The 26,830-nt window shown below is 43.2% G+C and overlaps 3 protein-coding genes across 5 annotated transcripts; 1 reads left to right on the top strand and 2 right to left on the bottom strand.

The window, feature by feature from the left end:
* Positions 1 to 6,793: 6,793 nt before the first annotated feature.
* LOC111563398 (deoxycytidine kinase 2-like) lies at positions 6,794 to 22,415 on the bottom strand. Of its 2 annotated transcripts, none has more exons than XM_055017546.1 (8): positions 22,397 to 22,415; positions 16,867 to 16,985; positions 12,032 to 12,115; positions 11,840 to 11,949; positions 10,490 to 10,637; positions 8,340 to 8,455; positions 7,210 to 7,309; positions 6,794 to 7,136 (listed from the first exon to the last, which is right to left on the bottom strand). In XM_055017546.1, the coding sequence occupies exons 3-8, from the start codon at positions 12,071 to 12,073 to the stop codon at positions 7,110 to 7,112; spliced, it is 543 nt and encodes a 180-aa protein (XP_054873521.1). In that variant the 5' UTR covers positions 12,074 to 12,115; positions 16,867 to 16,985; positions 22,397 to 22,415; the 3' UTR covers positions 6,794 to 7,109. The 2 variants fall into 2 exon arrangements, with proteins under 2 accessions (XP_054873521.1, XP_023118226.1); XM_023262458.3 differs by lacking the exon at positions 22,397 to 22,415 and adding an exon at positions 21,534 to 21,781.
* Positions 12,139 to 16,859, bottom strand: LOC118469746 (zinc finger BED domain-containing protein 4-like). The gene is made up of 2 exons (XM_035944550.2): positions 14,298 to 16,859; positions 12,139 to 14,079 (listed from the first exon to the last, which is right to left on the bottom strand). The coding sequence occupies exons 1-2, from the start codon at positions 15,134 to 15,136 to the stop codon at positions 13,461 to 13,463; spliced, it is 1,458 nt and encodes a 485-aa protein (XP_035800443.2). The 5' UTR covers positions 15,137 to 16,859; the 3' UTR covers positions 12,139 to 13,460.
* pfdn1 (prefoldin subunit 1) lies at positions 21,816 to 23,374 on the top strand. 2 transcript variants are annotated; one of them, XM_023262461.3, is made up of 4 exons: positions 21,816 to 21,967; positions 22,450 to 22,616; positions 22,713 to 22,797; positions 23,125 to 23,374. In XM_023262461.3, the coding sequence occupies exons 1-4, from the start codon at positions 21,872 to 21,874 to the stop codon at positions 23,203 to 23,205; spliced, it is 429 nt and encodes a 142-aa protein (XP_023118229.2). In that variant the 5' UTR covers positions 21,816 to 21,871; the 3' UTR covers positions 23,206 to 23,374. The 2 variants fall into 2 exon arrangements, with proteins under 2 accessions (XP_023118229.2, XP_054873522.1); XM_055017547.1 differs by having other exon boundaries at positions 21,817 to 21,967; positions 23,122 to 23,374.
* Positions 23,375 to 26,830: the final 3,456 nt, after the last annotated feature.

The following is a 26,830-nucleotide window of genomic DNA, read 5'->3' as shown; positions in this document are numbered from 1 at the left end:
TCAGTAATAAGTCAACATGTCTCTGATTCATTATCACGTTTCACTCAGAGAATAATACACACTTCAAAATCCTCAAAAACCTTCACAGGTTCTCCTCTAAAATTCCCCAGGCATATCCTTGAGTTATACAGGCCTTTCCAGGTCCCTCTAGGTCCCTCCAGGTTCCTCCAGGTTCCTCCAGTTTGCTCCAGGCCCCTCCAGGTCCCTCTAGGTCCCTCCAGGTACCTCCAGGCCCCTCCAGCTTCCTCCAGGTCCCCCCAGTTTGCTCCAGGTCCCTCCAGGGTCCTCCAGGTTCCTCCATGTCTCTCCAGGACCGTCCAGCTTCCACCAGGTCCCTCCAGGCCCCTCCAGGTTCCTCCAGGTTCCTCCAGGGTCCTCCATGTCTCTCCAGGACCGTCCAGCTTCCTCCAGGCCCCTCCAGGTTTCTCTAGGTCCCTCCAGTTTGCTCCAGGTCCCTCCAGGTCCCTCTAGGTCCCTCCAGGTCCCTCCAGGCCCCTCCAGCTTCCTCCAGGTCCCTCCAGTTTACTCCAGGTCCCTCCACGTCCCTCTAAGTCCCTCCAGGTCCCTCCAGGGTCTTCCATGTTCCTCCATGTCCCTCCTCCAGCTTCCACCAGGTCTCTCCAGGTTCATCCAGGTTGTTCCAGGTTCCTCCAGGTCCCTCCAGGTTGTTCCAGATTCTTCCAGGTCCCTCCATGTCCCTCCAGGTTCCTCAAAGTCCCTCCAGGGTTCTCCTGGTTCCTCCATGTCCCTCCAGGACCCTCCAGCTTCCACCAGGTCCCTCCAGGTTGTTCCAGATCCCTCCAGGTTGTTCCAGGTTCCTCCAGTCCCTCCAGATTTCTACAGGTCCCTCCAGGTTCCTCCAGTCCCTCCAGGTTCCTCCATGTTCCTACAGGTCCCTCCAGGTTGTTCCAGGTCCCTCCAGGTTCCTTCTGATTCCTCCAGGTTCCTCCAGGTTGTTCCAGATTCCTCCAGGTCCCTCCAGGTTCCTCCAGATCCCTCCAGGTTCCTCCAGTCCCTCCAGGTCCCTTCAGGTCCCTTCAGGTTCCTCCAGGTCCCTCCAGGTTCCTCCGGGTTCCTCCAGGTTCCTCCAGGCCCCTCCAGGTTCCTCCAGTCCCTCCAGGTCCCTCCGGGTTCCTCCAGTCCCTCCAGGTTCCTCCAGGTTTCTCCAGGTCCCTCCGGGTTCCTCCAGGTCCCTCCAGATTCCTCCATGTCCCTCCAGGTTGCTCCAGGTCCCTCCAGGTTCCTCCCGGTTCTTCCTGGTCCCTCCAGGTTCCTCCAGGTTCCTCCAGTCCCTCCAGGTTCCTCCAGGTCCTTCTGGTCCCTCCAGGTCCCTCCCGGTTCCTCCAGGTTCCTCCGGGTCCCTCCAGGTTCCTCCAGGTTCTTCCAGTCCCTCCAGGTTTCTCCAGGTCCCTCCAGGTTCCTCCAGTCCCTCCAGGTTTCTCCAGGTCCATCCATGTTCCTCTGTGTCCCTCCAGGTTCCTCCAGGTCCCTCCCGGTTCCTCCGGGTGGTTCCAGGTCCCTCCAGGTTGTTGCAGGTTCGTCCAGGTTGTTTCAGGTTCCTCCAGTCCCTCCAGGTCCCTTCAGGTCCCTTCAGGTTCCTCCAGGTCCCTCCAGGTTCCTCCAGGCCCTTCCAGGTTCCTCCAGTCCCTCCAGGTCCCTCCGGGTTCCTCCAGGTCCCTCCGGGTTCCTCCGGGTTCCTCCAGGCAGTAAACTCTGTTTATTTTCGTGTTCTTGGTCCTTGCTGACTTTTTCTCTGCTGGAATTCCTCCGACTGATTTCAGTCAACAAACATGTCAGCAGGTTTCAGACGGAGCTGCAGCTGGAACCAAGAGACCCGAACACGCACACGCTTACATACATGTTTATGTACATGTATGTATGTAAACACACGTTTACATGTGTTTTTGTATGTGTATGTTAACATACACACATTCACATCTGTGTTTATGTGCATGTATGTACGTGTGCATGTTTACATACAAGTACATATTGTGCACATGTTCGCACGCTATGTACATGTATGTAAACACACATTTATATGTGTTTATGTACATGTATGTCAACATGCATGCATTTGCATACGTGTTTATTTACATGTATGTATGTAAACACACGTTTACATAGACATTCATATGCATGCATGTTTGTAAATAGACACATTTACATGTGTTTATGTACATGCATGTGAACATGCACACATTTACATACATGTTTATGTATATATGTAAATACGCACACACTTACATACATGTTTATGTACATGTATGTTAGCATGTAAATTACCACTCAGACACCTTTTAATTTTCAATTCAATTCAATTTTATTTATATAGCACCAATTACAGTCAAATTGTCTCAAGACGCTTTCCAGAACCCATATGAACCCCAGAGCAGCTTTAAAGTCTGCAGCTGGGAATTATACCAAGGAGCAGGTCCTCTCTGAGATAGAACTTTCTTTTTTACAGGTGCAACACTATCAAGTGTTGTACGCAGTGAGGCTGCAGCATTATTAACAATATAATCCACTTCTGTGGGGGTAAAATTATAATATTTCCCTTCCATTATATCAGTAAGTGGTGCTGAACTAAATAGAGAGGGTATTATTTCCTTAAATTTAGTCACCGAATTGTCAGACAGACATCTACTGTAATGATATTTATTCTTAACTCCTATACAATCTATTGTTGTAAATTGAAATGTTATCATAAAATGGTCAGAAAGAAGAGGGTTCTGGGGAAATACTGTTAACTGTTTGATTTCTATGCCATAAGTCAGAACGAGGTCAAGGGTATGATTAAAACTATGAGTTGGTTTATTTACATGTTGAGAAAACCCAATTGAGTCTAATATTGAATCAAAAGCAGTCGTAAGGCTGTCACTGTCCACGTCAACATGAATGTTGAAGTCACCCACAATAATGACTTTATCTGAGCTGAGCACTAAATCAGATAAAAAGTCTAAGAATTGAGATAAAAACTCAGAGGAAGGAGCAGGAGGACGATATACAACAACAAATAAAACTGGTTTCTGAGGTTTTAAATCTGGATGAGAGACACTGAGAGTAAGATTTTCAAATGAACTGTAACTAGGTTTAGGTCTCTGGTTCATTTTTAAGCTAGAGAGGTAAATTGCTGCCACTCCTCCTCCTCGGCCTGTGATTGGAGGAACATGACAGTTAGTATGACTAGTAGGAGTTGATTCATTTAGACCAGTGTTTCTCAAATTGTGGGGCGCGCCCCCCTAGGGGGGCGCAGAGGCATGTCGGGGGGGCGCGGGCGACTGGGAGGAAAAGGTCCTTCAACACGGAACTAATTAGCTGAACTATTGTGTTAACGTCGGCCTGTTTTTCGCGACGTACAACAATACTGAAATTGTGCTGGCCCATAGACTGTATATGCCATAGATATAAAAAAAAAATATATTAATAACAATGATCTTCTGTATATATCTATGGTATATGCACTGGCTGTTCAGACTCCGAAGTACAGACTCCTGAGAACGGGAGAACGCATCGTTAATGTGCAGTCGGAACACCAGCGTACTCGATCACGTCACATTCTCTGCTCATCTCCGATTATTTTTACCAGCAATGTCAAACATACGGCCCGTGGGCCCACCAGACGGTCCATTTAGGCCCGCGGGCCGACTTTATAAATGATAAAAATTACATTAACTGTAAATTGTAAATCTGTAAAACTGTAAATTTAAAATAATTTCTAGAACTTGACAAGTTGTTCTGATCATGAAGTAAAATACTAGATTGTTCAGTTCCAGATAGCTGTGACTGAATGTTTTGTATTTTTGTAGATAAACTGTTATCTGGCAGTTACAATGAATGTGTAAATGATGAACTGAGGCATAATAGGCTACTGTTGAAATTGAACTTGTTTTCCTTAAGAAATTTCAGGTTCATAATATTTTGTAAAAAGATAGTTCATTAAATGTGAACATTTTCAGAATGTACTTTTTTTGAACTAAAACAAAGGGGAAAGTTGGAGTTGTGGTTATTTATAGGTTATTATGCTGTGATTTTACTGGTGGGGCCCACTGGAGATCAGATTGGGGTTTATGTGGTCCTTGGACTAAAATGAGTTTGACACCCCTGATCTTTACTGTGAAAAACAACAAAATGGAATCAGATAAAATTTATCTGATGGAATCAGATAAAATAGCACAGCCCTGCATATTCATGTTTTCACAGATTTATACACACACACACACACACACACACACACACACACACACACACACACACACACACACACACACATATATACACGCACAAAGTTATTGGGGGGGCACGAAAGTTTTTTGTCCTCCGAAGGGGGGCCCGACAGAAAAAATTTGAGAACCACTGATTTAGACTAACATATTCTTCCTGCTGCAACCAGGTTTCAGTCAAACAGAACAAATCAATCTGGTTATCAGTTATCAAATCATTTACTAACAGAGATTTAGACAAGAGAGATCTAATATTTAACAGACCACATTTAATTGTCCTGTTTCTTCGCTCAGTTGAAATAGTGGTATTAATTTTTATTAGATTTTTATGGTTACTATGTCTTTTGTTTATCTTTGAATTGTTTAATTTATTGAATTTTGGTGGTCGGGGGACAGACACAGTCTCAATAAAGCTAACTGAATTCCTGGAGGCTGACAGCTGAGAGGAAACTGCAGAGAGGTGTGGAAGACTACAACTCTGCATCCTGGTCTGAACTCTGGGTTGTCATGCTTTAGGAGTTCTAATAAAATCAGCCATATTCCTAGAAATGAGAGCTGCACCAGCCAAAGTGGGATGGATGCCGTCTCTCCTAATCAGACCAGGTTTTCCCCAGAAAGAGCTCCAATTGTCTATAAAGCCAACGTCGTTTGCAGTGCACCACGTAGACATCCAGCGGCGAAACGACGACATACGTCTAAACATATCGTCGCTGGTCAGATCAGGCAGGGGTCCAGAGAAAACTACGGAGTCCGACATGGTTTTGGCAAAGTTACACACCGATGCCACACTAATTTTGGTGACCTCCGATTGGCGTAACCGGGTGTCATTACCACCGACATGAATAACAATCTTACTGTATTTACGATTATCTTTAGCCAGCAGTTTCAAATTTGCTTCTATGTCGCCCGCTCTGGCCCCTGGGAGGCATTTTACTATGGTCGCTGGTGTCGCTAGCTTCACGTTTCTGACTATGGAGCTGCCCATGATCAGAGTTGGTTTCTCAGCGGGTGTGTCATTGAGTGGGGAAAAACGATTAGAAACGTGAAGCGGTTTGTGGTGTGCCGGGACAGCGGGCTTGAGCTTAGGACTACGTTTCCTACGAACTGTCACCCAGCTACCCTGACTTCCCGGCTGCTCGGGAGCTGCTAGGGGATGGCTAGCAGAAGCTACACTAGCAGAAGCTACACTAGCAGCTATGCTATTGCGGTCCGCACCGGCTAAGGGGGCCTGGCTAACAGCTAGCGGGGTGTTTTCCATGGTGCAAAGCTGCGCTTCCAATTCAGAGAGCCTCGCCTCCAAAGCTACAAAGAGACTGCATTTATTACAGGTATCGTTATCACTAAAGGAGGCAGAGGAGTAACTAAACATGTGACACACTGAGCAGGAAAGAGAAGGAGAGGAAGAGGGAGAAGCCATGCTAACTGCTAAGTGCTAGGCTAGCGGACAGAGATAACAGATTAACTTAGAATTAAATACTGAGAGGGTGCTTGAAGATAACGAGTGTATGTTACGATTCAAATATTACCGTTACACACAGATTTAATGAATATCAAATTAGATGGAGTGGATAAGCTACAACAGTCACAGAACACAACACAGCGCTACAACAGGAAGTGACGCAATACGCTCACCGTAACATCAGACGTCAGCAGCAGAAAGGGATTCTGCCTTCTTCTGGTGTCGTCACCACAGTCGATCATCAGTAAACAGGTGATACACCTGTTTACTGATGATCCAATCAGGTGTGAGCAGTGCAGGTACACCTGTTTACTGATGATCCAATCAGGTGTGAGCAGTGCAGGTACACCTGTTTACTGATGATCCAATCAGGTGTGAGCAGTGCAGGTACACCAAACCTCAGTCAGACTTGAATTCAACTTTAGACCAGAATGAAAATTTCAATCCTTTTCTGAGTTTTCCTAAGCAGTATTAAAACAGAAACAACCTGGACTGGTTGTTTCTGATGTTTTAATCTGGTTGCTTCTGATATTTTAATCTGGTTGCTTCTGATATTTTAATCTGGTTGTTTCTGATACTTTAATCTGGTTGTTTCTGATGTTTTAATCTGGTTGTTTCTGTTTTAATCTGGTTGTTTCTGATGTTTTAATCTGGTTGTTTCTGATGTTTTAATCTGGTTGTTTCTGATGTTTTAATCTGGTTGTTTCTGATGTTTTAATCTAGTTGTTTCTAATGTTTTAATCTGGTTGTTTCTGGGTTTCTGCCATCATTACTGAGCTCCACTTGTTCTTCTTGTACGACAGCGTGTCCGTCACACTCGGAGGGTTTTGGAGTGGAACGTTAACCGGCTGTGGAATCATTACCAGCTGCTGTTTGCTCCACTCTGACCTGTTGGACTCCTCAGCTAAAGTTTAAACCCTCAGACGAACCTTCACTTTCCATTCACGTTAAAAACCACTGCAGACCATCAGAATCAATAAATCCTGCAGAACAATGACTGATGTTTAGATGAAGCGTCTAATGAGTCCAATCCTCTGGTTCACATGTTTCAGTTTAATAACAGCTTTAAAAAAACAGCGGGGTTTCAGCCCTGAAAGGAAACACTTCACACAGATTCAGCCTGATTTCATTTATTAACACACATTAAACAGAACACTGAGAGCCTGAAGGCATCGTGATGTGTTCAGGAACAACTCACTGTCCGGACAAATGAACTTCTATATCCAAGATGAAATGGTTTAAAATATGATTAAATACAGTACACACACACACATGCACACACACACACTAATAAAACATACATGCGCTCTAGTTGACTTCTGCGTTAAAACCTTCAGGTGATCTAGAAAACTAAAACCACAAACAGTAACTCTGTCGTCCAATCAGATGCTCCGCTGCTGGCAGGGCTGGCTCTGATTGGTGGATGGAGCTCACAGCGTGGTGAGAAACTCTCTGACCTGCAGACCAGACAAAACATCTCGTCAACAGATCACAGAGACGGTGTAATAAAAGCTCAGATTGATCTATTACCTTATCGATGACAGCTTCCTGTTTGATGCAGTCGTTCTTGAAGTCTCCGTCGACATCCAGAACCAGAACCGGAAGATCGTTGAGGTAATCAAAGTCCAGCCTGCACACAGAAAGGAGGAGTCATAGTACCACTAATCAGGAGGTCTAGAAGGAGTCATAGTACCACTAATCAGGAGGTCTAGAAGGAGTCATAGCACCACTAATCAGGAGGTCTAGGAGGAGTCATAGTACCACTAATCAGGAGGTCTAGAAGGAGTCATAGCACCACTAATCAGGAGGTCTAGGAGGAGTCATAGTACCACTAATCAGGAGGTCTAGGAGGAGTCATAGTACCACTAATCAGGAGGTATAGGAGTCATAAAACCACTAATCAGGAGGTATAGAAGGAGTCATAGAACCACTAATCAGGAGGTCTAGAAGGAGTCATAAAACCACTAATCAGGAGGTCTAGGAGGAGTCATAGTACCACTAATCAGGAGGTCTAGGAGGAATCATAGTACCACTAATCAGGAGGTCTAGGAGGAGTCATAGTACCACTAATCAGGAGGTCTAGGAGTCATAGAACCACTAATCAGGAGGTCTAGAAGGAGTCATAGAACCACTAATCAGGAGGTATAGAAGGAGTCATAGTACCACTAATCAGGAGGTATAGAAGGAGTCATAGTACCACTAATCAGGAGGTATAGAAGGAGTCATAGCACCACTAATCAAGGTATCGAAGGAGTCATAGCACTACTAATCAGAGCTCCTAAAATCACTCTACACACAGTGAACTACTTTCTCCATCCAGCGGTAAAAACAGACGGCAGCTTCTTCAGACTTCGCTCAGGGGTTCTCCATGGAAACCAGAGTTAGTGTGAAGCTCAGACAGTGTGAAGGAACCTTCAGAACATCAACCTCTATGGACAGAGGACCAGAACTAAACCTGGTTGCTGCTCAGAACTAAACTTCCAGATGAAGAACATGAGAAGAAGCCTGATGGATGCTGGAGAACATTCTTTGGTCAGCTGAAGATCAATGAGTTGGGCTCAGATGGAGTCCAGATGTTTGGTGAGAACCTGACCAGGATTACCACAGTCCTGAATCTAAGTAGAACCTCCTCCAGGAGTCTAACAGGTGTTCTTCCTCACCTGAGGTTCCGGTGGAACAACCAGGACTCGTGCTTGAAGTGAAGCTGCTCCAGATACTCCAGAGGAATGTCCTGCTCCTCCTCCCGACCCCGATGGAGCAACCGCTGCATACAGCGCTGGAAACATCATACAGGTGTAGTCAACAGGTGTAGTAGTATAACAGGTGTAGTATCACAGGTGTAGTAGTATAACAGGTGTAGTATAACAAGTGCAGTAGTATAACAAGTGTAGTAGTATAACAGGTGTAGTAGTATAACAGGTGTAGTAGGATAACAGGTGTAGTATAACAGGTGTAGAAGTATAACAGGTGTAGTTGTATAACAGGTGTAGTAATATAACAGGTGTATTAGTATAACAGGTGTAGTAGTATAACAGGTGTAGTATAACAAGTGTAGTAGTATAACAGGTGTAGTATACCAGGTGTAGTATAACAGGTGTAGTAGTATAACAAGTGGAGTAGTATAACAGGTGTAGTATAACGAGTGTAGTAGTATAACAGGTGTAGTAGTATAACAAGTGTAGTAGTATAACAGGTGTAGTTGTATAACAGGTGTAGTTGTACAACAAGTGTAGTTGTATAACAGGTGTAGTTGTATAACAAGTGTAGTAGTATAGCAGGTGTAGTAGTATAACAAGTGCAGTAGTATAACAGGTGTAGTATCACAGGTGTAGTAGTATAACAGGTGTAGTATAACAAGTGCAGTAGTATAACAAGTGTAGTAGTATAACAGGTGTCGTAGTATAACAGGTGTAGCAGTATAACAGGTGTAGTATAACAGGTGCAGTAGTATAACAGGTATAGTATAACATGTGTAGCAGTAAAACAGGTGTAGTAGTATAACAGGTGTAGTAGTATAACAGGTGTAGTAGTATAACAAGTGTAGTAGTATAACAGGTGTAGTTGTATAACAGGTGTATTAGTATAACAGGTGTAGTAGTATAACACGTGCAGTAGTATAACAGGTGTAGCATAACAGGTGTAGTAGTATAACAGGTCTAGTATAACAGGTGTAGTAGTATAACGGGTGTAGTAGCATAACAAGTGTAGTAGTTTAACAGGTGTAGTAGTATAACAGGTGTAGTAGTATAACAAGTGTAGTAGTATAACAGGTGTAGTTGTATAACAAGTGCAGTAGTATAACAATTGTAGTAGTATAACAGGTGTAGTATAACAGGTGTAGCAGTATAACAGGTGTAGTTGTATAACAAGTGCAGTAGTATAACAATTGTAGTAGTATAACAGGTGTAGTATAACAGGTGTAGCAGTATAACAGGTGTAGTAGTATAACAAGTGTAGTAGGATAACAGGTGTAGTAGTATAACAAGTGTAGTAGTATAACAGGTGTAGTTGTATAACAGGTGTATTAGTATAACAGGTGTAGTAGTATAACAGGTGTAGTATAACAGGTGCAGTAGTATAACAGGTGTAGTAGCATAACAAGTGTAGTAGTATAACAGGTGTAGTAGTATAACAAGTGTAGTAGTATAACAGGTGTAGTTGTATAACAAGTGCAGTAGTATAAGTGTAGTAGTATAACAGGTGTAGTAGTATAACAGGTGTAGTATAACAGGTGTAGAAGTATAACAGGTGTAGTATAACAGGTATAGTATAACAGGTGTAGCAGTATAACAGGTGTAGTAGTATAACAGGTGTAGTATAACAAGTGTAGTAGTATAACAGGTGTCATAGTATAACAGGTGTAGTAGTTTAACAGGTGTAGAATAGCAGGTGTAGTCTTATAACAGGTGTAGTACTATAACAGGTGTAGTATAACAAGTGTAGTAGTATAACAGGTGTAGTACACCAGGTGTAGTAGTATAACAGTTGTAGTATCACAGGTGTAGTAGTATAACAGGTGTAGTATAACAAGTGTAGTAGTATAACAGGTGTAGTAAAACAGGTGTAGTAGTATAACTGGTGTAGTATAACAGGTGCAGTTGTATAACAAATGCAGTAGTATAACAAGTGTAGCAGTATAACAGGTGTAGCAGTATAACAGGTGCAGTAGTATAACAGGTGTAGTGTAACAGGTGTAGTGTAACAGGTGTAGTGTAACAGGTGTAGTGTAACAGGTGTAGTATTACAACAGGTGTAGTATTACAACAGGTGTAGTATAACAGCTGTAGTAGTATAACGGGTGTAGTAGTACCTGTGGTGGGGCTCTCAAGTAGATGATGGCGTCCAGAGCAATTTCCAGTTCAAACTGGTTCAGTAACCAGGAGTGCCAGTCCTGATACACACTAAACTCTGTTTCTGTCAGGTTCCCGCTTTCAAACAGGTTGGAGGCAAACACATACCTGTACACACAGTACACACAGTTAGTGCAGTAATACACACCAGTACACACAGTACGTGCAGTAATACAGACCTGTACACACAGTACACACAGTTGCTGCAGTAATACACACCTGTACACACAGTACACACAGTTACTGCAGTAATACACACCTGTACACACAGTACACACAGTTACTGCAGTAATACACACCTGTACACACAGTAGTTACTGCAGTAATACACACCTGTACACACAGTACACAGTTACTGCAGTAATACACACCTGTACACACAGTACAGTTACTGCAGTAATATGCACCTGTACACACAGTTACTGCAGTAATACACACCTGTACACACAGTACACACAGTTACTGCAGTAGTACGCACCTGTACACACAGTACACACAGTACACAGTTACTGCAGTAATACGCACCTGTACACACAGTACACAGTTACTGCAGTAATACACACCTGTACACACAGTACACAGTTACTGCAGTAAGACACTCCTGTACACACAGTACACAGTTACTGTAGTAATACGCACCTGTACACACAGTTAAGGCAGTAATACACACCTGTACACACAGCTACTGCAGTAACACACACCTGTACACACAGTACACAGTTACTGCAGTAATACACACCTGTACACACAGTAGTTACTGCAGTAATACACACCTGTACACACAGTACACAGTTACTGCAGTAATACACACCTGTACACAGAGTACAGTTACTGCAGTAATACACACCTATACACACAGTACACACGGTTACTGCAGTAATACACACCTGTACACACAGTACACACAGTTAGTGCAGTAATACACAACTGTACACACAATTACTGCAGTAATACACACCTGTACACACAATTACTGCAGTAAAACACACTTGTACACAGTTACTGCAGTAATACACACCTGTACGCACAGTTACTGCAGTAATACACACCTGTACACACAGTACACAGTTACTGCAGTAATACACACCTGTACACACAGTACACCCAGTACACATAGAGTACACACAGAGTATACAGTTATTGCTGTAATACACACCTGTGTACACAGCAATACACAGTACACATTGTTACTGCAGAAGTACAGAGTTACTGCAGTACTACACAGAATTACTGCAGTAATATACAGAGCTACTGCAGTAGTACACAGGGTTACTGCAGTAATATACAGAGCTACTGCAGTAGTACGTTACCTGTCGGAGTAGACGGAGCGTTCGTAGAACTGAACAGGATTTTCTGACTGCTGGAGTTTGACTGAAGGAGACTGAAGCTGAGAACGGACTCTGCTGAGACACGCATAGCTCTGCACACAGGTGAGATATATAGGTGAGACATATAGGTGAGTTATACAGGTGAATGACAGTTCAGAGGTCAGGTGTGGTTACCTGAAAGGTGTAGGACCAGCGGCTGGGCTTATCGTACAACATCTGCAGCAGGTTTCCTCCACTCTTCTGAGAGGAACTCAGATCCTGAAGACACACAGGTAAACACAGGTGAATACAGGTAGGTACAGGTAGATACAGGTAGGTACAGGTAGATACAGGTAGGTACAGGTAAATACAGGTAGGTACAGGTAGGTACAGGTAGATACAGGTAGACACAGGTAGACACAGGTAGATACTGGTAGGTACAGGTACACACAGGTAGATACAGGTAGGTACAGGTAGGTACAGGTAGATACAGGTAGTCACAGGTAGATACTGGTAGGTACAGGTACACACAGGTAGATACAGGTAGACACAGGTAGATACAGGTAGACACAGGTAGATACTGGTAGGTACTGGTAGGTACAGGTAGGTACAGGTACACACAGGTAGATACAGGTAGGTACAGGTAGATACAGGTAGGTACAGGTAGATACAGGTAAATACAGGTAGGTACAGGTAGATACAGGTAGACACAGGTGGATACTGGTAGGTACAGGTAGATACAGGTAGACACAGGCGGATACTGGTAGGTACAGGTAGATACAGGTAGGTACAGGTAGATACAGGTAGATACTGGTAGGTACAGGTAGATACAGGTAGATACTGGTAGGTACAGGTAGATACTAGGGATGGCTCGATACCACTTTTTCACATCCGATACCAATACCGCAGCCTTGAGGATCGGCTGATACCGATCCGATACCGATCTGATTCTTTTTGTCAGTCGAAAAGTTGTGAATTATACATGGATGTAATTTTCTTGATACTGACATCTAAAAACACCATGTTCATTGTACAACAACTGTTCAGGTCCCCTGAAGAAGAAGGAAAATATGTGACAACTGAAGTTATGTGTAACTGCTGTGGCTTTATTGAAACTTAAAGCTTACATCGCTTTTGACAGCATTTGTAAACACAGTAGACCCAGCTGCACCATTCAAATGTTTGAAATAAAATAAAAGTGCAACTTCGTGCAAATATTTAAATTAAATTAAATAATCCCAGAGTGTATAAACAGAAAAGTCACATTATACCCAATTGACACTGCAAAGCTGCAATAAATAATTTTATGAATTAACATAAAATAATAGAATAATATAGGTAGAACTCAGTAAGTTACACATGGCTTCTTAAGACACACAATCAAAACAACAAAAATCTAGGCTATACACCTGATTTGCTACACCAAAACAAAAACAGAAAAACAAGAGTAAACAGAGATAGTGCAATCTAGTGTCTTTCTTCTTTTGCATGCAGCTGCTGATGTTATACTGTATGTAAAACACTCATGAAACTAAATATTAGAATGAACACTATTCCAATACTCACATTATGTTCACAGAAAACAATAAAACATGTTAGCTGCCTGACCTTGAACTGAAAATACTTAAACTGCCTTGTCTTGCAACATGAGGGGCAGATTTTTCTTCAGAAAGATGAACATTTCAGCCTTCTCAGCTGTCAGTCTGCTCCTGTTTTCATCAATAATGTTGGAGGCTGTGCTCAAGAGCCTCTCGCTCTCCACACTTGTTGAAGGTGCACAAAGAAATTTAGCAGCTGTGACTGCCAAGGAGGGCAGTCTAGGTTGGTTAACCTTCCAATACAGCAGTGGATTGTCTGAACGCAGAATAGTTGGCTCACTGAAGTAGGTCTGCACTTCAACACATGCGCTTGTTGTGGCTGGCTCAGGACAAGGTGTGCTTTCCTCCATGATTTCATCAAAAATGTTTCCAAGTTTGCTCTTGCTTGCAGCCTCCACCCGTGCCGTCTTCTGTGCTGGCTCTGAGGTAGATGAGGTCCCCTCTGCTGGCTCTGAGGTAGATGAGGTCCCCTCTGCTGGCTCTGAGGTAGATGAGGTCCCCTCTGCTGGCTCTGAGGTGGATGAGGTCCCCTCTGCTGGCTCTGAGGCTCCTGCTCTGGTCCTCCTAATCACTTTCTCCATCTTCATTACCTCTGCTATTAGCACATCCTTTCCCCGTCTTGAGGCGTCTGCATCTGAGAAGTACCTGGAACGATAAAGACAAACATATGCATAGTTTAAAGTTTACCTGCCATAATATCCAGTGATTAAATCCATTCTTACTATGAATAACAGTGCATAAATTTTTAAAAATCCATACACACTGATAGCTGTGGGATTATTCAGTTTGTGTATGTGAATCTCTCTGTCATTCATCCACTCACTCACTCACTCACTCTAATAAAGTAAAGAGACCACACATACCTGTCCTTATATCTTGGATCCAGAAGTGTTGCAACTGAGTATATTGGCTCAGTTTCCAGGTGTGTGAAGCGTCTTCTCACAGCCTCCAAGAGAGTGCCTTTCATGGTCCTTATTCCCTCGTCAGCCTCCTCTGGTCGACTGAGAAGGCGTTTCAGGACTCGGACAATGGGGATGACATCAGATGCAGATGAGGAGCTCACCTCCCATATAAACTCCTCAAAAGGGGCTAGAACTTGTACAGTCTTTTCTAGTAGCCCCCACTGGGTCGCAGTCAGTGTGGCTGGCAGCTCGTACTCTGCTGTGTATGCACACAGGGCTCGTTTCTCTGCAAGGAGGCTCTGGATCATGTAATACGAGCTGCTCCACCGTGTCCGTACGTCTTGCTGCAGACTTTTGGGCGGCATATTCAACTCCTCTTGAATGTCTTGCAAGCGTGAGTATGCAAGTTGTGAATGTTTGAAATGACCCACGATTTTTCTTCCAACAGCCAGCGTGTCACTCACATTACGCTGCGACAGCAGCCCCTCATTAACAACAAGCTGCAGAGTGTGGGCGAAGCATCCTACATTGGCAACCCCAAGACGATCCATTGCCTTTATCATATTACTGGCATTGTCCCGCAAGATTACATGGACTCTGCTCTTCTCAACTTTCCATACATTCAGTATCTCCTCTGTTGCTGTAGCGATAGCCTCTCCTGTGTGTGAGCCACGAAACTTCTTAGCTTGTAGCACAACTTTCTGCAAAGTAAAACTTGAGTCTATCCACTGTGCTGTCAGACTGATTAGGGACACTGGACACACGTCTGAACTCCAAATGTCAGTTGTTAAACTAACCATGACTTAGGGTTGGGCGATATGGCCTAAAAAAAAAATCTCCAATTTTTTCACAAAAAATCCCGATTCACGATTTATCCGATTTTTTTAACCCTCTACCTAATTTCCGCACGCCGGAGTCCAGTCTACTTTATGCAAATGAGCTGCAGCCCTCTCCAGGTAAACACACCAGATCGCAGCTGGAAATGCACCGCATGTGGCATGCTGGTCCGGTTGCGGTGCGTTTCCAGCTGTGATCCGGTGTGTTTACCTGGAGAAGGTTGCAGCTCATTTGCATAAAGTAGACTGACTTCTACTTTATGCAAATTGCATGCGGCGTGCAGAGATTCCACACATCGTGAAACTGTCCTCAAACTTCTAAACTAGGCGTCGGTGACATAAAACGAGGACAGATTCAGCTGCTGCAGATTATTTCTCGCCTCAAATGCTTTCAGAAATACTTTTCGCTGACGTGCTTTTTGAAATAAAAGGGAAAGTTTGCGGCCGAGCCGCTGTGTTTATCCGACTTGTCTGCAGGACTGTCCAGCTGAAAGCTCGGTCACGTGACCACGTAGCGGCCTGCTGTTGCTCAGCGCTGTCATGTGACCATGTTGTGGTTCGCTAGTGACCGCCGTCTGTGCGATTTTCAGATGCAGTGCGTTGCTGTGCGGGAAAATAGCATCTAGTGGACACGAGCCTTTAGATCTGCACCGCTTGCCGCCATGTTGTTTGTGTATCAAGCGCGGGGGGGAGGGGGGGGCACTCTGAAACTACGGGAGCCCAGCGGGAAGGCGTTGGTGGTAGATGTTGATGAGAAAATCGATTTTCATAAAAACAAATCGACATTAAGTACACACGAATTAATCGATAAAATCAATTTATCGCCCAGCCCTACCATGACTGCACTTTCCAAACGTTTAGAGATGAACTCGCTCACCTGTTTGCACTTCAGTGGGATTAGTGTATCAGAGATGCGGTGCTGGTTTGCTAGCTGATAGCGCGGCTCCAAATATTGTACCAAACCTCGAAAACCCGCATTTTCCACCACACAAAGTGGTTGGTCATCCAGCAAAATGAACTGGACAATTTTCTCTGTTATCATTTTGGCCTTGGTGCTCTCTGGAGCGAGTTTTGTACTCTTCTGCAGTGTTTCCTGCAACGATGGTTGCCGCGGTTCACTTTTCTTTGCACTCGCCTGTAAAAAGTCTCTGTACTTCTTTCCATGATGCTTCTGCAGATGCTTTATTAAGTTCGTTGTGTTAAAATGTCCGGTTTTGCTGCCGCCCCTTGAGACACTCATTTTGCAAACGTTGCACTCAGCTGTTTTACTTTTCTCCTTCATTAGCGTAAAGTAATTCCACACAGCAGACATGACTACAGCTCTGCAGGCTTCTGTTCACGCTCTGCTCACGTGACGAAAACACAGGCACATGGCAACAGCTCGTCTGTGTTACGGCATGTCGCGCAAAGTGAAGTTGAGGATATATGAGATAGATTGGGCTTATGGTTCGGATCGGACGGGTTCTAATAAAAAACTCCGATGAGTCCAATCCAGTCATTTTGGCCTGAATCGGACTCAATACCAATCCAGCGGATCGGATCGGACCATTCCTAGTAGATACAGGTAGATACGGGTAGGTACAGGTAGACACAGGTAGACACAGGTAAGTACAGGTAGACACAGGTAGGTACAGGCAAATACAGGTGATGTGACATCACGGTCGGCGTGGTGCATTCAGGGACTGCGTGTTCACCTGGTAAATGTCGTCGCTGTCGTTCTGGACGTTGCACCATTTACCAACTGGTTCAGGAATCACCTCCCAGTCATCAGACGCTGCTTCAAGGAGACGAACAAAAGTCGACTTTCCTGCAGCTGGAACACACAAACACATAACAATACACACATTAAAAAAAATGCACAACAATACACACATTAATAGACACAAACACACAATAATACACACAAACACACAATAATACACACATTAATACACACAAACACACAATACACACATGAATACACACAAACACGCACTAATACACATATTAATACACACAATACACACATTAATACACACAATAATACTCACATTAATACACACCAACACACAATACACATATGAATACACACAAACACGCATTAATACAAACATTAATACACACAATACACACATGAATACACACAAACACACAATACACACATGAATACACACATTAATGCACACATTAATACAGTGGAGTGGCAGACCAGGGTGGTGGTTCCCATCTTCATAAAGGGGGTCCAGAGAGTGAGTTCCAACTACTGGGGTATCACACTTCTCAGCCTCCCTGGGAAAGTTTACTCCAGGGTGCTGGAAGGGAGGCTCCCACTGATTGTTGAACCTCAGATTCAGGAGGAACAATGTGGATTCCATCCTGGTCGTGGATCAGATCTTTACTCTTGTGGAGCTGCTAAGGGGGTCATGGGAGTTCGACCTGCCAGTCCACATGTGCTTTGTGGATCTGGAGATCTCCTGAGGGCCTCTGTCGGGGGTACTGAGGGAGTATGGGGTACCGGGCTCATTGATACAAACCATTTAGTCCCTGTACAACCAAAGTGAGAGCTGTGTCCACATACTCAGCACAAAGTCAGACTCGTTTCCAGTGGGTGTTGAACTCCTCCAGGGCTGCCCCTTGTCTCCGATCCTGTTTGTGGTCTTCATGGACAGGATCTCAAGGTGCAGCTGGGGTGAGGAGGGTGTCCAGTTTGGGGACCTCAGGATCACATCTCTGTTTTTTGCAGATGATGTGGTTTTGTTGGCTTCCTCAGACCTTCAGCAGCACTGGAGCGGTTTGCAGCCGAGTGTGAAGCGGTGGGGATGTGGATCAGCACCTCCAAGTCCGAGGCCATGGTTCTCTGATGGAAACTGTCAGCAGTAATCAAGGCATTGTACCGAAATGTCATGGTGAAGAGGGAGCTGAGCCTCAAGGAGAAGCTCTCAGTTTACCATCCATCTACGTTCCAACCCTCACCTATGGTCATGAGCTCTGGGTAGTGACCCAAAGAATGAGATCGTGGATCCAAGCGGCTGAAATGAGCTTCCTCTGTAGGGTGGCTGGGCTCAGCCTTAGAGATAGGGGGAGAAGCTCAGACATCTGGAGGGAGCTCGGAGTATAGCTGCTGATCCTTCACCTCTAAAGGAACCAGTGGAGGTGGTTTGGACATCTGATTCAGATCCTCCAGGGAAACTTCCTTTGGAGGTTTTCTGAACATGTCCTCCTGGGAGGAGACCCTGGGGTAGACCCAGAACCCTCTGGAGAGATTATATATCTCATCTGACCTGGGAACACCTCAGGATCCTCCAGGAAGAGCTGGAAAGTGTTGCTGAAAGGAGGAACGTCTGGAATGACCTGCTTCATCTGCTGCCTCCATGACCCCGGATACGAGGAAGAACATGGATGGATGATGGATGGATGGATGGACATTAATACAAACACAGTGTTGTTGAAAGAACAAAGTATTCTTATTGCATAACTGCAGAATTTTTACTCTAAACGCAGTATTTCTCTCTATATGAATGGAGTATTTCTCACTAAAAAAACACAGTATTTCTTGATATGAACGCAGTATTTCTCTCTATATGAACGCAGTATTTCTCTCTATATAAACGCAGTATTACTCTTGATATAAATGCAGTATTTCTCTATATAAATGCAGTATTTCTCTATATAAATGCAGTATTTCTCTATATAAATGCAGTATTTCTCACTATATAGATGCAGTATTTCTCTATATAAATGCAGTATTTCTCACTATATAAATGCAGTATTTCTCTATATGAACAGCATTTCTCTCTATATAACGCAGTATTTCTAGCTATATAAATGCAGTATTTCTCTATACAAACGCAGTATTTCTCTCTGTATAAATACTGTATTTCTCACTATATAAATGCCCTATTTCTCTCTATATAAACGCAGCATTTCTCTCTATATAACGCTGTATTTCTCTCTATATAAACGCAGTATTTCTCTATATAAACGCAGTATGTCTCTCTATATAAATGCAGTGTTTCTCTATATGAATGCAGTATTTCTCACTATATAAATGCAGTATTTCTCTATATGAACACAGTATTTCTCTATATGAACGGAGTATTTATCATATGAACGCAATATTTCTCTATATGAACGCAATATTTCCCTATATGGACGCAATATTTCCCTATATGAAGGCAGTATTTCTCTATATGAACGCAGTATTTCTCTATATGAGCGCAGTATTTCTATATGAACGCAGTATTTCTCATATGAATGCAGTATTTCTCTCTATATAAACGCAGTATTTCTCCATATGAATACAGTATTTCTCATATGAACACAATATTTCTCTATATGACCACAATATTTCTCTCGATATAAACGCAGTATTTCTCACTATATGAATGCAGTATTTCTCTCTATATGAACGCAGTATTTCTCAGTATATAAATGCAGTATTTCTCTATATGAACGCAGTATTTTTCATATAAATGCAGTATTTCTCTATATGAATGCAGTATTTCTCTGTATGAACACAATATTTCTCTATATAAACGTAGTGTTTCTCTATATGAATGCAGTATTTCTCTCTATATGAATGCAGTATTTCTCGATATGAACGCAGTATTTCTCACTATATAAATGCAGTATTTCTCTATATGAACGCAGTATTTCCCTCTATATGAACGCAGTATTTCTCTATATGAACACAGTATTTTTCATATGAACGCAGTATTTCTCATATGAACGGAGTATTTCTCATATGAATGCAGTATTTCTCTATATGAACGCAGCATTTCTCTATATGAACGCAGTATTTCTCATATGAACGCAGTATTTCTCTCGATATAAACGCAGTATTTCTCCATATGAATGCAGTATTTCTCATATGAATGCAGTATTTCTCTCTATATGAACACAATATTTCTCTATATGACCACAATATTTCTCTCTATATAAACGCAGTATTTCTCTATATGAATGCAGTATTTCTCAATATGAATGCAGCATTTTTCATATGAATGCAGTATTTCTCTATATGAACGCAATATTTCTCTATATAAATGCAGTATTTCTCTATATGAATGCAGCATTTCTCTATATGAACGCAGTATTTCTCTCTATGAATGCAGTATTTCTCGCTATATAAATGCAGTATTTCTCTATATGAATGCAGTATTTTTCATGTGAACGCAGTATTTCTGTAAATGAATGCAGTATTTCTCTATATGAACGCAGTATTTCTCACTATAAATGCAGTATTTCTCTATATGAACGCAGTATTTCTCACTATATAAATGCAGTATTTCTCTATACGAACGCAGTATTTTTCTATATGAATGCAGTATTTCTCACTATATAAACGCAGTGTTTCTCTATATGAACGCAGTATTTTTCATGTGAACGCAGTATTTCTCTATATGAACGCAGTGTTTATATGAATGCAGTATTCTTCATGTGAACGCAGTATTTCTCTATATGAACGCAGTATTTATCACTATATAAATGCCGTATTTCTCTATATGAATGCAGTATTTCTCTATATGAACGCAGTATTTTTCTATATGAATGCAGTATTTTCATCTGAACGCAGTATTTCTCTATATGAACACAGTATTTTTCATGTGAACGCAGTATTTCTTTATATGAACAGTATTTCTCTATATGAACGCAGTATTTCTCTATATGAACGCAGTATTTCTCTATATGAATGCAGTATTTCTCACTATATAAATGCCTTATTTCTCTATATGAATGCAGTATTTTCATGTGAACGCAGTATTTCTCTATATGAACGCAGTATTTTTCATGTGAACGCAGTATTTCTCTATATGAACAGTATTTCTCTATATGAACGCAGTACTTCTCTATATGAATGCAGTATTTCTCACTATATGAACGCAGTATTTCTTACTATATAAATGCAGTATTTCTCTATATGAACGCAGTATTTCTCTCTATATGAACGCAGTATTTCTCACTATATAAATGCAGTATTTCTCTATATGAACGCAGTATTTCTCACTATATAAATGCAGTATTTCTCTATATGAACGCAGTATTTCTCTATATGAACGAGGTATTTCTCTATATGAACGCAGTATTTCTCACTATATAAACGCAGTATTTCTCACTATATAAATGCAGTATTTTTCTATATGAACGCAGTATTTCTCTATATGAACGCAGTATTTCACTATATGAACGCAGTATTTCTCCTTGTTTTGGCACCAGCCGCTCCGTGAAGGCGGGATGCTCGATGAAACAGTACCGGAGTCCCGGTCCCGGTTCGGGTCCCGGTGGCAGCAGCGGCAGCTCAGCGGGTGTGATCTGGCCCAGGGGCCCTGTTGGCCGGACCAGCAGAACCCGGAGCTCCGGGCAGTTCGGCGGCAGAACTCACCGATGTTTCCCTCGATGGAGATCTTCTTGAGGCGGCGGGAGAAGCTGCCTTCCAGCGGCGGGCTGCGGCGCCCGGAACACGGCCTCTTCGGAGGGGTTGCCATGCTTCACGGAACCGATAGCGATTATTGAGCTTCTGCTGAGAAACTGATTGATCTCCGATTGTTTGCCGGCCGCGCGCGCAAAGCTAACTGAGCGGCGCGCGAACCACTTCTGAAATTAAAAGGCGCGCGCTGACACACTTCCGTTTCCGGGATCTATTTTATTAAACAGAGCTGATGGATGTCTCACTCCGCTCCGTTTTCGACTGTTCATATAAAGGAGACGGTCCTGTTGCACATGCGCAGTGTGTATCAGTGGTCCTCTCGTACATGCGCAGTGTGTATCAGTAGTTCTGTGAAGATGGCTGCGCCCGTGGACCTGGAGCTGAAGAAGGTACCGTTACTCGCCATCTGTAGTCACCTGTTCTACCTGTACGTCTACAACCGGCTGCAGCAGCGTCATTAGAACAGCAGCTAACACCGGAGCTAACAGTTAGCAGAAGCAGTTAACACCGGAGCTAACAGTTAGCAGCAGCAGCTAACACCCGAGCTAGCTGTTAGCACGGCGGGGCAACGCTGCTGATGTCGTTCAGAAACATCCAGATCTGCTCATTCTGCTGATCAATACGGTGATCGATTTGGTCCCAGATCGTTTCCAGAGCAGCAGAACAGAGCAGGAAGTCCACCATCTCTGGTTCTGGACTGATGATCTCCTCTCTGGATTTAACCTGAAGTCTGCATCTCCTCAAACACCAGACTGTTGTTTAATCAGAGTGATACCTCTCTGTTGTAGTGCTCCAGGTGTTTTTAATCAGAGTGATACCTCTCTGTTGTAGTCTCCAGGTGTTTCATCAGGTGTGCTACCTGTCGTTTCAGGCCTTCACTGAGCTGCAGGTGAAGATGGTCGACACGCAGCAGAAGGTGAAACTGGCCAACCTGCAGATTGATCAGCTGACCCGTGTTCAGAAACACGCTAAGCTGACACACGCAGAGATCACCACGCTGCCCGACAACACGCGACTCTACGAGGGCGTGGGACGCATGTGAGTCTGTTCACCTGTACAGGTGATGCTACTAAACACCTGCACAGGTGATGAACACCTGAGGAGACCATGTGACTTAAAGCTGCTGTGTTTCAGGTTCATCCTCCAATCAAAGGAGGAGATCAGTAATCAGCTGACGGACAAACAGAAGACGGCTGACGAGAAGATCAGAGAGCTGGAGGTACACAGCTACAACTACACAATACACACAACAACACAACCCTATACACAACTGTATACAACTACACACAACTACACAACATGTACACAACTACACACACAACTACACACTGCTGCACTGTCGTATCCTGACATTGTGTGTCTGTTGTTGTCTCCTGACGTTGTGTCTGTTGTTGTCTCCTGACGTGTGACTGTCGTCTCCTGACGTTGTGTGACTGTCGTCTCCTGACGTTGTGTGTCTGTCGTCTCCTGACGGTGTGTCTGTTGTCTCCTGACGTCGTGTGTCTTTTGTTGTCTCCTGACGTTGTGTGTCTGTGGTTTCCAGCAGAAGAAGTTGTACCTCGAACGCAGCGTGAAAGAAGCTGAAGACAACATCAGAGAGATGCTGCTGTCCAGGAGAGCCCAGTGATCAGTACACCTGATGGATACACCTGATCACTGATCGATACACCTAATCACTGATCAATACACCTGATCAATACACCTGATCACTGATCAATACACCTGATCACTGATCGATACACCTGATCACTGATCAATAAAACTCCCGTTTTTCACAATAAAATGTTCAAATTTCACTTTGGTCCTCACTTTCTTTCAAAACCCTGAAGGAGTCCAAGTTCATGAGTACTGCAAACTGTAGTCAGAGTACATGAGTACTGCAAACTGTAGTCAGAGTACAGCAAACTGTAGTCAGACTACTGCAATACTGCAAACTGTAGTACTACTGAATACTGTTCTTTAGTACAAACTCAACTCTTCATATGTTGTAAAGTCAGAGAAACATGGAGTACCTGGACTACAATACAAGTACCTGACAACAGTAGGAGTACCTGTACCACGGAAGTACATGTACTACAGCAGAAATATGTGACTACAGTAGAAGTACCTGACTACAGCAGAAGTATGACTACAGTAGAAGTACCTGACTACAGTAGAAGTACCTGTACTACAGCAGCAGTGTGTGACTACAGTAGAAGTACCTGACTACAGTAGAAGTACCTGTACTACAGCAGAAGTATGACTACAGTAGAAGTACCTGACAACAGTAGAAGTACCTGTACTACAATACCAGTACCTCAATACAGTAGAAGTACCTGTACTACAGTACAAGTACCTGAACTACAGTGCAAATACCTGACTACAGGAGAAGTAAATGTACTACAGCAGAAGTACTTGTACTACAGCAGAAGTCCCCGTACTACAGCAGAAGTACCTGTACTACAGCAGAAGTATGTGTCTACAGTAGAAGTACCTGTACTACAGTACAAATACCTGACTAGAAGTACCTGGCCACAGTAGAAGTACCTGTACTACAGTAGAAGTACCTGTACTACAGCAGAAGTATGTGACTACAGTAGAAGGACCCGTACTACAGCAGAAGTACCTGTACTACAGCGGAAGTATGTGACTACAGCAGAAGTACCTGTACTACAGCAGAAGTACCTGTACTACAGAAGTACCTGTACTACAGCAGAAGGACCTGTACTACAGTAGAAGTACCTGTACTACAGCAGAAGTACCTGTACTAAAGCACAAGTATGTGACTACAGTAGAAGTACCTGTACTACAGCAGAAGTATGTGACTACAGAAGTACCTGTACTACAGCAGAAGTACCTGTACTACAGCAGAAGTATGTGACTACAGCAGAAGTACCTGAACTACAGCAGAAGTCCCTGTACTACAGAAGTACCTGTACTACAGCAGAAGTCCCTGTACTACAGAAGTACCTGTACAACAGAAGTACCTGTATTACAGTAGAAGTACCTGTACTACAGCAGAAGTACCTGTACTACAGCACAAGTATGTGACTACAGTAGAAGTACCTGTACTACAGCAGAAGCCCCTGTACTACAGAAATACCTGTACTACAGCAGAAGTATGTGACTACAGCAGAAGTACCTGTACTACAGCAGAAGTACCTGTACTACAGCAGAAGTATGTGACTACAGTAGAAGTACCTGTACTACAGCAGAAGTACCTGTACTACAGCAGAAGTATGTGACTACAGTAGAAGTACCTGTACTACAGCAGAAGTATGTGACTACAGCAGAAGTACCTGTACTGCAGCAGAAGTCCCTGTACTACAGAAGTACCTGTACTACAGCAGAAGTCCCTGTACTACAGAAGTACCTGTACTACAGCAGAAGGACCTGTACTACAGCAGAAGTACCTGTACTACAGCACAAGTATGTGACTACAGTAGAAGTACCTGTACTACAGCAGAAGTACCTGTACTACAGTAGAAGTATGTGACTACAGCAAAACTCCCGTTTTTCACAATAAAATGTTCAAATTTCACTTTGGTCCTCACTTTCTTTCAAAACCCTGAAGGAGTCCAAGTTCATGAGTACTGCAAACTGTAGTCAGAGTACATGAGTACTGCAAACTGTAGTCAGAGTACAGCAAACTGTAGTCAGACTACTGCAATACTGCAAACTGTAGTACTACTGAATACTGTTCTTTAGTACAAACTCAACTCTTCATATGTTGTAAAGTCAGAGAAACATGGAGTACCTGGACTACAATACAAGTACCTGACAACAGTAGGAGTACCTGTACCACGGAAGTACATGTACTACAGCAGAAATATGTGACTACAGTAGAAGTACCTGACTACAGCAGAAGTATGACTACAGTAGAAGTACCTGACTACAGTAGAAGTACCTGTACTACAGCAGCAGTGTGTGACTACAGTAGAAGTACCTGACTACAGTAGAAGTACCTGTACTACAGCAGAAGTATGACTACAGTAGAAGTACCTGACAACAGTAGAAGTACCTGTACTACAATACCAGTACCTCAATACAGTAGAAGTACCTGTACTACAGTACAAGTACCTGTACTACAGTGCAAATACCTGACTACAGGAGAAGTACCTGTACTACAGTAGAAGTAAATGTACTACAGCAGAAGTACTTGTACTACAGCAGAAGTCCCCGTACTACAGCAGAAGTACCTGTACTACAGCAGAAGTATGTGTCTACAGTAGAAGTACCTGTACTACAGTACAAATACCTGACTAGAAGTACCTGGCCACAGTAGAAGTACCTGTACTACAGTAGAAGTACCTGTACTACAGCAGAAGTATGTGACTACAGTAGAAGTACCCGTACTACAGCAGAAGTACCTGTACTACAGCGGAAGTATGTGACTACAGCAGAAGTACCTGTACTACAGCAGAAGTACCTGTACTACAGAAGTACCTGTACTACAGCAGAAGGACCTGTACTACAGTAGAAGTACCTGTACTACAGCAGAAGTACCTGTACTAAAGCACAAGTATGTGACTACAGTAGAAGTACCTGTACTACAGCAGAAGTATGTGACTACAGAAGTACCTGTACTACAGCAGAAGTACCTGTACTACAGCAGAAGTATGTGACTACAGCAGAAGTACCTGAACTACAGCAGAAGTCCCTGTACTACAGAAGTACCTGTACTACAGCAGAAGTCCCTGTACTACAGAAGTACCTGTACAACAGAAGTACCTGTATTACAGTAGAAGTACCTGTACTACAGCAGAAGTACCTGTACTACAGCACAAGTATGTGACTACAGTAGAAGTACCTGTACTACAGCAGAAGCCCCTGTACTACAGAAATACCTGTACTACAGCAGAAGTATGTGACTACAGCAGAAGTACCTGTACTACAGCAGAAGTACCTGTAGTACAGCAGAAGTATGTGACTACAGTAGAAGTACCTGTACTACAGCAGAAGTACCTGTACTACAGCAGAAGTATGTGACTACAGTAGAAGTACCTGTACTACAGCAGAAGTATGTGACTACAGCAGAAGTACCTGTACTGCAGCAGAAGTCCCTGTACTACAGAAGTACCTGTACTACAGCAGAAGTCCCTGTACTACAGAAGTACCTGTACTACAGCAGAAGGACCTGTACTACAGTAGAAGTCCCTGTACTACAGCAGAAGTACCTGTACTACAGTACAAGTATGTGACTACAGTAGAAGTACCTGTACTACAGCAGAAGTACCTGTACTACAGTAGAAGTATGTGACTACAGCAGAAGT

This window comes from Amphiprion ocellaris, chromosome 14 (genome assembly GCF_022539595.1).
Source record: "Amphiprion ocellaris isolate individual 3 ecotype Okinawa chromosome 14, ASM2253959v1, whole genome shotgun sequence".
Lineage (NCBI taxonomy): Eukaryota > Metazoa > Chordata > Actinopteri > Pomacentridae > Amphiprion > Amphiprion ocellaris.
The sequence above is the reverse complement of the archived record's forward strand: the minus strand, read 5'-3'. Positions and strand labels throughout refer to the sequence as shown.